The sequence below is a fragment of the Cololabis saira genome, chromosome 3 (assembly GCF_033807715.1).
Source record: "Cololabis saira isolate AMF1-May2022 chromosome 3, fColSai1.1, whole genome shotgun sequence".
Taxonomy (NCBI): domain Eukaryota; kingdom Metazoa; phylum Chordata; class Actinopteri; order Beloniformes; family Belonidae; genus Cololabis; species Cololabis saira.
The window spans coordinates 42,538,166-42,549,961 of NC_084589.1; the positions used below are offsets into that span (position 1 = coordinate 42,538,166).

At 38.7% G+C, this 11,796-nt stretch overlaps 1 protein-coding gene across 1 annotated transcript; it reads right to left on the bottom strand.

Annotated features, from left to right (window-relative positions):
- Positions 1 to 3,958: 3,958 nt before the first annotated feature.
- Positions 3,959 to 11,717, bottom strand: ensab (endosulfine alpha b). The gene is made up of 3 exons (XM_061717559.1): positions 11,535 to 11,717; positions 7,528 to 7,650; positions 3,959 to 5,137 (listed from the first exon to the last, which is right to left on the bottom strand). Exons 1-3 carry the CDS (start codon positions 11,589 to 11,591, stop codon positions 4,967 to 4,969), a joined length of 351 nt encoding a protein of 116 aa, XP_061573543.1. The 5' UTR covers positions 11,592 to 11,717; the 3' UTR covers positions 3,959 to 4,966.
- Positions 11,718 to 11,796: the final 79 nt, after the last annotated feature.

Consider the following 11,796-nt stretch of genomic DNA (forward strand, 5'->3'; position numbering starts at 1 on the left):
CGCAGTAAACCGGTTCGTCAATTTAATTTATGCTGGAAAAATGTATTGTTTGGATATATTGAATTTGACAGGAATCTCAACTGTAAATTTTATTTGATCAATTTGCTCGTTATTTTAACTAAATTCTATATCCACAGATCCACATTTTTAAATAAAAAGCCGAATTTTCCGGAGCTGTCCGCAAATGTTCAAACAATATTCTCCATAGCCTATCTGATTCTGTAAATAAAAAAAGCTGTTAAAACTTATGACCTTTGTAAGCTATATAAGATATTTGTTTAAATTTTTTTTCTTTGACAATGACTAATTCCCCTGGCGTATTTGTGACTGTATAATTGTGTAGTTTATGTTGTATACACATATGTCTGATGTTGCTCTCAATTCTGTGTATACTTATGTCTTTTGCTTCAATAAAGTTGAGAAAAATAAAAAATAAAAAAAATAAACCGGTGCGTCAAATTCCCCAAATCCTGTCCATCCTTAGTTCCCTTTAAAGTTGATTTCAAAATATATTTTGAGACAATACAATTGGTTAATAACAAAAAAATTAATACCACTGTCACCCATATAAAAGAAATGTTTACGGATATCTGAATGTATTGCCCATAGACATGTATATGTCTATGGTATTGCCTTCCTTTTATTATTTGGTTTAATTGTTAATGTCAAGAACTACTTTATATATATATATATATATATATATATATATATATATATATATATTATATTTTTTTATATTATATTTTTTGGACTATAATGATGCCTATGTATGTTTGTTTTTTATATTATTAAATGATGCCTGCCATGTATTTTAATGTAATTGTATTTTCTGGAATTGAAATAAAGTTTCATAAAAAAAAAAATAAACCGGTTTAAAGCTTGAATTATGGTCCGCGTTAAATCGACGCAGACCCTACGCCGTAGGGTACGGCGTAGGGTACGCAGCGACGCGCACCGTACGGCGCGCACCCTACGCCATAGGCTTTGCGTTGGTGTAACGCGGAACCATAAATCAGCCTTAGTCACTTCCGCAGTAAACTGGTTCGTCTAAAGGCTGATTTATGGTTCCGCGTTACACCAACGCAGAACCTACAGCGTTAAATCATTTCCTTTAATGTCGTATGAGCCAATAATCGAAATATAAGAGGAAATACTGCTGATTTATTAATGTTGTAGTAATTCCGAAGATATGGAAATATACAGTCAGTGACTGCCAGACTGCTGGGTTTTTTCCATGACCGGAAACTCGAAATGTCGTAAACGCAACAGATGTAATCAATATTATAATATCATCAATGACATCCTGATTCAATCAGATGGTTATTGGTGATATCCGTTGCCAAAACAAAAATAATTCTGGTGGGTCTCAGTATTTACAAGTACAATTACAATAAAAGTTATGTTTTTCTCTTCTTTTACAACACAAAACTTTAGAAACGTTAAATCCTTTTTTTTTTTACAGACGCCGTTATGGAATTTTTTCACTTCGATTTCCATATAATGATATATGATGTGTATATGACATTTCTTTCACATTCAAACTTTATGGACACCACACCTATTTTCACACACACACAAATAAATGGTTATACTGCCCCCTAGTGGTCGAGAGATGAGCATGCTCTATTTTCATGACGCATTCATTCGATTCCAAGTAAAAAAGTACTGAAAGGGATCATAAATGACATCTTATTAATGTAAAAGTTTATTTCAAATACTGACAAAAATCCTTTCACTTTTTCCCACACAACATTCCAAGTATCCCTGTACTTTCTGAAGTCCGAAAATCATTCCTGTGTTCCCCAATCATCCTTTTTATTATCATGCAACCCCCCACATCTTTTTCTTCTTCAAAGGAAGGGCGCTTCTGATTTCCCTGCAGTTATCTTGGGCCAGGATGACATATACTAATTATGTATGAGGAAAACAATAACAAAAAAAAAAGAGAGATAAACATTTACTAGCAAAAAACAAGAAAATGTAAAAGGTAAAAGCAGCACAAAAGTACTTCAAAGCACACAGCTTGTAATTTCTTTATACATTCTGGCACATACTTATTATAGCCGAACAAGAGACACCCTGTGGTTTGGGTTTCACACATACCCTGCTTTTTTACTCTCGAACGGCTCCTTGCAGGCTTTGAAGAACTCCTGTCCATTGTTGTTTCATGGAACATTTTTAGCATTCTAATGTTTTATTTACCAAGCCTTTGTGTATGAACGTGGGAAATGTAGGCTCTTAAACCAAGTGATGCTAAATACTCTGTTCCAGCCAATCAAAATGATATAAAGCACTTTACAATTTACAATTTTAGGGCTGAAAAAAAAAAGAAAAGAAAAAAAAATCATAAATTGGGTCAGATCCAACAATGGATTTTTCTCATTTTCATTGAAGCTAAAACACATTCTGAAACCAAGCAGTTTTTTTATGCAGGGATCACAGAATTTTGGAAACTGAGATACTCAAGAAGGAGAGAATCAGACTGTTGGAAATAATAGGACAGGTGTTCTTTACATGGTATCATCTGATTTGTCTTTGAATCAGCAGCATTTACACATATTTTCATATGATACAGCTTCACATCGCCTCTGCAATACCCAAGGTTACAGCAGAAGTAGTGTTCACTGGAAGGAGAGAGGAACCATCGATTCAGAAATAGGTTAGGCTACAAAAGAGTGAGAAGCAGGTGAGAAACAACGAGACTCATTTCCTGTTTCTTGTTGAGCTCTATTTACATAGCTGGAACAAAAAAACAAAAAAACAAAACAAAAAAAGCATTCATACAGCACCAACAAGCACAGACAGACATCCAGGTCAGTTATCTTTCACCCGCTGCAAATTTGACACATTTCAAAGTGAGGTTGAAAATGTAGTGGTACATGTTCTCCATCATTTAGCCGACATGGTGGAGTGTGAGTTTGTAAAGATTCCCTGAAGCGGTGATTATAAACCGATTCTCAGTGAATGTAGGCATCCAGTTGTTGAATGTGTGAGGTGTGCACATTCAGAGCCCAGAGATGTGCTGATCGCTCCTCAAATCTGTCTCAGAGGTTGAATCACAGTAACAGGTGGGACGTGAGTACATCGTCCACTTTGCCCCTTCACCGAGTTACAAAAGCGCTGCTAATTGTGCTCCTGCAAGACGAGCAGTGTCCCGTTTAAAACCTGTTACGCTCTTCAAAGCTGCGCTCAACATATTGCCCGCTGTTTACCCTCTGACACTCCTGAGATCAAAGACCAGTCTGTGTTTTGTGTCAGTTCGGAAACGGAAACAAAAAAAAATAAAAATACTGCTATAAAGATGCTGGTAGTAGATTTATACTCCAGCAATGGTCATGGGAAAGTAAAAGAGAATTTGTCTGCTAAAGCTACATATAAAAAAAGAAAAAAAAAAGGAAAATCCAGCACGAGTCGCTGCTGATCACAACTATAAAAGGCAATGACTGGTTTTGTCCTTTCACTGGGATGTTTAAGATTGGATACAGCAAACACACACTTTGCTGTTTGGATCCTGCTTTCAAAACATTATCTGAATGGTCATGCCACTCTATCTTCTGCCAGATAATCTTAGGCGTCGTCACAAAACAATGCCAGGCAGCCGATTACACATCGCCACTACCAGTACAAAGACAAGTGCATCCACAGCCTCTGATGTGCCTGATAGCTGCAGGGTGGAATTTGGCTCAGCCATTAAAGAAGAGAATTTCCAAGCCTGAAATCCGGCGGTGTAATCCAAAGAGAGTTGGGCTAGCAGCACCAGTCTTCTAAAGCTGAGGCTGGACTAGTCCCCGAAGCTTCTCACCAAATCACGTCCTAGTGCGAGCACCACTTGCAGAAGCAAACAGTCTATGCACGGTGCTCCAATCCCCCATAAATCTTTCAGGCTTATAGTAAAACACATCTTCATGCAACTCAACTGCAGCTGAACTAAGACTGAGTTTAGATTAGTAGGGCCTTTAAAACAAAGATACACTCAGCTGGTTCTTGCCGTCGGCTGCCAACACGAGAACATGTAAATGGATTGTCTTAACATCGAAATGCTAAAGGAAAGAAGTGTTTGTGGACATTTCATGTGTTTTGATATTTTTTTCAACATCCAAGAAATGCCCCACTACTGTAAAAAAAAAAAGAAAAAAAAGGACAAGTTATGTTTTCTTTGTTACAATCATGCAGCATCTTTAGAGAGAACAGGAGCAAAGGGACTAAGACATCAGCTGGGGTGAAAATTTCAAGAGTTAAGTCCCCGTTTGGCTGAGCTGCAGCAGCTGACTTCATATTTGAAAAAACATGACTGTAGAGTGAGATACAAAGTACACTCCATTCTTTTTCCCATCAGTGTTACTGAATGCTAAAGTTACTGTTAAAATTAAAACAGCTACCCCTCATTGATTTGGTATTTGCATACCTCTTCCAGCCCCTCCTGCTAAAGCCGGCAACCAGCACAGAAACGGAGCGTGAAGATCAAAGAACAAGTTGCGACCATGGTTCCTAACTCCTTTACACACATTATTTTGGTGTCATTCAGGATGCAAAAAAATAACAATACATACTATACAGAATACAAAGTGCATTAACTCGCCCCATCCAACCCTGCCTGATGACACACACCTACTGTAATGCATCTTGGAACACTGAAAACCAAGATATGAGGGAGGCGGTATAGCAGAGTGCGCAGAGGGGGTGGAGGTGCGTGGTGGAAAGGCAGAGAGGGCTGCGACCTTTCCGGCCGCCTAAGCATCCATCCGTCACTCCCACCCCACCCCGCCATCATACAAGCAAATGGAGTTTTAACTTAGACAACTCGGTCCGATATGTTAAAGCCAGTGGTGCCAGGGGGATGAAAGGGAAGCAAGAGGAGGGGAGTGGACACCTGGGGGACGTAGGTCAGGTGGAGACGGGACGTTTTCCCTGGAGTTCCGGGGGTGGTGGGGAGCATCGATCGACGGGGCCTCGGGGATGCTGGAGGCTAACCGGCCAGCTTGCTGGTCACCAAGGACGACTTCCTCTGCGGTAGATCCTGCGGTGTGGGGATGTGGTCGCCCGTCACCAGGTTCTTGTCCGGTCCCGCCACAGGAAGCTGCTTGTTCTTCATCTTGGCCTTGGCCATGTTGTAGTCGCCCGAGTCAAAGTACTTTTGCTGCGTGAGAAGACAAAAGAGGTGCTCTTAGCTTTGGTAAATGTAGAAACTTAAGGCTGGATTATGGTTCTGCGTTACACCAACGCAGAGCACACGCTGCTGCCGTGACGCCGTCGTGACGCCGTCGTGACGCCGTCGTGAACCCTCCGGAGAGATAAGGACAACTATTAGTCCATGGGCCAGAACCCAAAATTTCACTTCTCAGTGCCACTTAAGGTGACCAAAAAAGATCCATGTCTATAGATTATATTTTGGAATGATAACTAGGGGTGTGCAAACTCACGATTCGATTCGATTTCGATTATTGGAGCTTCGATTCTTCGATTATAACGATTGTCGATTCGATTATTGGTGCCACGATTCTTCGATTGTGATTTTTAATGCTTTTTTCCATACAAGATTGATTTTGTCTTCATCTGTGGCTACATTTGTAAATAAATAGCCAATCAATTAACTCAGTTCCTGTAACAACACTCATTAAGTAAATAACAAGGTTTTTTGAACATTTGACATGTATTTTTCAAAGACACAAAATAATGTATTTTATGACTATGTAAACATTTGCTCTTTGACTTACTTAACTTTGACCAGGGAAAGCTGCACTTGCATGAGAGCGCCTTCTTTTGGTAGAAAACACTGAAAACGGTCGAGCCCTGGATTTAATGAGTTCATTAATTCAAGTAAACAAGATATGTACTTCCATCAAATTTATTTAGTGTAAACATATCTGCCATATTTCAAGTGAACAATAAGAAATGTGGATTCTTGAAAATGAAATGATTCAGCAGCTTATTCAGTCTGGAATCTGGATAGGATAACTTAAAAAATTATTTATTTATTTTTAATTAATCGATTCCAAATCGTCACGTGACGCATCGCGATGCATCGACACATCGATGAATTGCACCCACCTCTAATGATAACCCTTCCTGAGTGGCAGCTGGATCATAGTTATCAGCTCATGAAGTTACCCACCCCTTCAGAAAATTACATTTTAGATGCTGGTGCATATCCTGGTTTAGACTCATATACAGGATATCTGTCAATGTTTCACAATATTGTCTTTGGTATCATTTTAAAAGGGGGCCTTTTAAGCATTCATTCAAGCTAAGATGTGAATCTTTCTGACCAACGTAGAGGTCACTTCAGCTCTTTAAACTATAAACAACACACATTTTTACACAATTTTCGCCTAGAAGATCTAGGAACAACAGAGACACAAAATACAAAAACTCGAATACTGACAGTAGTAAGGATTCAGGAAATGTATAATATACCCCATACTATATCATTGTTACAAGTCATTGTGAGCCTTAAACTAGAAGAGCATCATTAGGCTCCTATGAAACTATAACAGCCACTAATGTCACAAACGGGTCTTTATCATGCAGATACAGGATGATCCAGCTGCCACTCAGGAAAGGTTATCATACCAAAATATCATCCATAGACATGGATTTTTTTTTTTTTTTTAATTATAAGCAAGTTTTGTGACTTTGAGTGGTCCTGATATCTGGTCTGGCCCATGGACTATATTGTGCAAAAAAAAAATAAATAAATAAATAAATAAAAAAAATTCACACACATACGAAGAAAAGAGTGCTGAAAGTTCATGACTGCTTCACGAACCGGAACCAGAAATGCGTTGCTACCAAGCAAACCAATCACAGCCCTCTCGGTCTGCGTTGGGTCTGCGAACTCTCGACGCGTAGTTACAATTTTTGGGAGGTGTGCGTCTGTAACGGCGTGGCGTGCGCCATGGGGAGCTCATTGCGGCACAACCTGCGGCGCACGCTCAGCGTCGATTTAACGCAGAACCAGAATCCAGCCTTAACTTGTGGAACTCAGATATAAGACATTGCGTCTGGCTGCTCCCACTCTGAGGCAGTTACTTCCCACGTTTCCCAGAGTGACGCACAGCAACGTCCAGAGGTGCGAGTTCTCTGTGGTATACGGAAACAACAGCAAGAGCTTTTCCAGTTGCAGAAAACAGAGATGAGAGAGAGGGGGGCGTGTGGCCGGCGCTGCTGTTCAAAATTTAAATTAAAAGTATGCCATCAAACAGGCTGTATTTCAAAGGCTTTTAATGCTGCCGCACTGCACTCTAGTCCACTGAGATTTGTTCAGTGGAAAATGGTTTTCTCTCTACACTTTTATGGATTTAGCCTTGAAGCAATGATGAATTGATGAAAAAATGTCGCTTTTGGTTTTACGGAACTTATAACCATCATGTGTTTTGTATTAGATTGACACATTTTAAAGGAAATAAAACACGGATACAGGTAATTATTTTCAGGTTATGGTCTCAAGTGTTTTCTTTTTTAACCCATATTTTTAGCAGGTATCAAAACTGGGATCGGTTATTAACGAGACAAAATCCCATCACCCACTCCTTTCTGTAGTCTTTTCATGAGGAAGTCCGAGCCACCAGGCTTCTGGCCCAAGCCTGGGTATTTGGCCTTCAGCTTGGCCTCCTCTGCTTTCACAGGGTTTGCATTCTTCTCCTGTGAGTCCTGTGGAAAAAAGGAAAAGAGCTTAAACAATCTTGTTTTGCAGGAAACAGAGACCCTTCAGCGTGTCAGCTGATATGGCCGCAGGAAAGTTTAGGCATAGCAAGAACAGCTGGTAATGTGTCATGTATTTAGATTCATCCTATGATTCAGAAAATGCGTGTGCCGCCACAAAAATGTTCAAATTCATGCATTAAAGCTCATGACCACTCGACTAAGAACAGCTCTTGAAATTTGAAATGTGTAACACTGATGGTAGCTGAAAACAACTTTATAATACCATGAGACATGGCATTAATGTTCTCCTGTTGCAGTCTCTCAATATACTACAACTGCATGTAAAAACAAATCTGTGTCTTGAATTTGTGTCTCTAAAGATTTTAGTATTTACATTTACATTATCTGCAAAAACGTTGCTGTGCAAGATTAAAATTCTTGCTCAAGAATGATCTCAGACCCTGATAAAATCTTTTAGCAAATGTGATTGTTAATATGTTACTGAAAGGCAAAGAAGACTTCAACATTAGAGCTTTTTGTGCGCATTCTGATCGCAAATAACTTCTAAAATGTATATTTATGAATTAAAGCCATTTCCTTTTCATTCTTGCTTAATCACTTAAGATCAAATGTTTTACTAATTATCCAATTTATATTGGACAAAACCTGTTTTTATTTATTTTCTGTGTCATGTTTTTCTTTCTATAACTAATGTTTATGGTTAATTGTATCATTCCCTGCTGGAAAACATATGATTAAAGGTTAAGAAAACTGTACCTTAAAAACAGGTTTCTGCTCTTTCAATAACAGGTGGCGGCTATAAAAGCAATTTACACAGACAGCCCAAGTGTCAGTGTTGCTTCTGCTGACTAATACCAGCCAAACTGGTAAGATATCTTTCAACTAAGTCCCTGTCAAGTAAATATACTGAGGCCACTAATTTGGGTCACACCCTTGGGTACATAGTGAGAAGAAAGGGCTTTGACTGAATATTACACCAAAAAGGAAAACAGAAGTCATGAAGTTTACTTTAGTACAGAGGACAAACTCAAAAAGTCATTTATGGAGTCCATGCACGTATACGGGGAAGCGAGGAGAAACGCCGTTGACCCGCTTCAACCGTGCAGACGAAACAGGGCACTCAATGTGGACAGCTTGCCGGGGCAGGGATAAAATGTGACTCAGGACGTAGAAGCCAATGAACAGGTTCCCTCAGGAGGAGGTGGAACGTGTGGCACAGAGTGTGCTGATTCACTTGGATCCATGGCAAGAACTTTACGAGCTGCTATATTCGTTTCCAATGCAGGGACTCTGTGATATCCATCAACACACTCAATGTGGGCTCACTATAACAGACTCAAAGTGTTGTGTGCAGAATCTGTACTTTCCCCTCAGGTAGTTTCAAATTTCAACGTGATCATTCAACACGATCTGAATTGACAGGTTTATGGTATCTGCATGTTCAAGCACGTCAGTGTTCCAGCACCTCCAATAAAATTAAATCATCAACTTTAAGACACTCTTAATCAAGAAATTGAATAAGAAAAACAACAACGACATCTTCATGACATGATGAATATAAGATAAGATAAGATAAGATAATCCTTTAATAGTCCCACAGAGGGGAAATTTGCAGTTTACAGCAGCAAAGGGGATAGTGCAAAACCAAGAGGCATCAATAGAAAAGTAATAACACAATATGCAAGACTATGTTTTCTCAAACTGAAAATATAATCATTTTGTTGGCTTTAGGTATGATAATGTAGCACTTTTGAGATTTCTTGAAATAATTCCAGTAACAAAGAAACAAAAATCATTTAAATTTAGAATCAGAATCAGAATCAGAAAGGGGTTTATTGCCAAGTTTGTTAACACACACAAGGAATTTGTTGTGGTGATTGGTGCAATACAATAAAAATAAAAAATATAAAAACAAACAAATATATAGAGATAAAATAAGAGATAGAATAAAATACAATGTATAAACAGAAATAAACAGAAATGAGCAGAAATTTACTGCAACTTGTTACTATGAATGGTTTCAATGCATCCAGGTTGGTTTTAGAACAAAACCTTGGACTCCAAACTTCCAAATCTGTGTTGCTATTATTTACAACTCGTCTAAGTTTTGTGCTGTGTGTGTGTGAGATGTCAATTTCCCATAGGGATCCTCCCAAAGGGATAAATAAAGTCATATGAATCTGAAAGTTTTAAACTTGTTCTTATAAACTGTTTATGTCATACAAATCTATTTTGTATGGCTAAAATTAAAAGCAGTTAAAACTTTACCAAATCTAGCCCACTTTAATATACAATTATGTTTATGTTGCCCAATATCCATACTTTGTGGCACAGCATACATCCGTCCCTGACTACTACGGACTGCCCCCCCATCCCACTCTACGTTACATTAACGTAAATATTCCAACCCCGTAACATTTGTACAGACTCACATCGACACTTTAAAAACCCCATATTGTACATTTCTGCCTATACTGTTCATTTCTGTTTATACATTTTATCTGTCATCTGTCATCCTACGTCACTTTTTGTAAAGATTCATATCCGACACTTTTTAATCCTCATATTGTACATTCCTGTTTATCCCTGTTATACATTTTACTTTATTCTATCTCTCAGTTTATCTCCATATATATATTTGTTTGCTTTTATATTTTTATTTTTTATCTTTATTTTTATTCTTACTGTTTAGTTTAGTTTATTTAGCACATAACATAAAAAATAACATTACACAAATAAGTTCAGTTAAAAGAAACTGTGCAGGGAGGAGCGAGCAAGCCAGTAGGCTTATGAGGAGCCCCCACCTAATAACATTTAACAAAATACTTATGAGGATACAAAATCATAAAAATAAAGATAAATCATAAAAATTGCATGTAGAACATGAATGAAAATAAAATAATTAAAAAAAAAAGATAAAAAAATTACTGTACACATGATCATGAAAATATGAGTATTATGCTGAACAAATGGCAACACAGAATATGAAGTGCAAAAGAACATTAAGAGCTTTCTTGACTACATTGTTGAATTAAATGCTCTCTTGAGCGACTTTTGAAAATGGATAGGGACCTACAATTGTTTGCAATATGGTACCAACTATTCCAGACTTTGACACCTCTAAATCTAAACAAAAATTGGCTTCTTGATTCCAGACATTTAGGCGGATGTAGGGCTAGGGCCTGCCGAGTTGAGTAGGAATGAAATTGAGAGTTAGTGGCAAAGTATGACCTAAAGTGCTCAGGAACATTTCCTTCTGAGGAAAATATTTTGTAAAGAAAAATGCATATTTGGTAACTGTTGATGTCATAAATAGTAAGGATCTGTAGATTTTTAAATAAAGGAGCAGCAGTAGCATCCCAGACAGATCGAGATGCAAGTCTTACACCAGTGTATTGCACCAATCACCACAACAAATTCCTTGTGTGTGTTGACAAACTTGGCAATACACCCCCTTTCTGATTCTGATTCTGATTCTGCATAAACATACTGCAGCTGGTTGTCAGGACAACAGGAATGCTGATACTGACACTATTGAGTGAATAATATTCTTACTATTAAAGAAGTAGAGATGATGCACAAAGCTGTGCCTTTATTTGGACACTGCAGGCTTTCCAAGGCAGGTAAAGAAAACCAATGAGGCCCGAGCAGCTTGCACTCCCAGCCAATGACACAAGGCAAAGGGACACAACAAAGTGCACTGCATATTCCCTTCTCTGCTACAATGACATCCACGGCAAAATGAGTAGTTTTATCACATATTCCCCGTGCATTCCTTGTTTTAATCCCCCTCTCCTCCGATGTTACAGTAAAGCACACAGCTCGCTCATATTAGCCACTTCTAGCATGCTCGGCAGTCACAAGCCCACCTGTTTTTCGTCCTCGTACTCCACTTGTGCGTCCGTGTCAAGGTTTTCTGACGACATCGTCTGACTGTGTTGTACAAACAGACGCCCTGTTTGCCGGAAAACCCAGGGGTTTTGTAAAAACAAGGTACCTTTTCTGTAGGTGTACCTGCACTTGGACCTAATCCTGCTGCTCTGCTCTGCTGCTGCTCCCTGACAAAAATGGCGAGGCGAGGGCTGACGTCATCGCACAAGGGGGCGGGGCGATCTGTTGTTGACATTTACA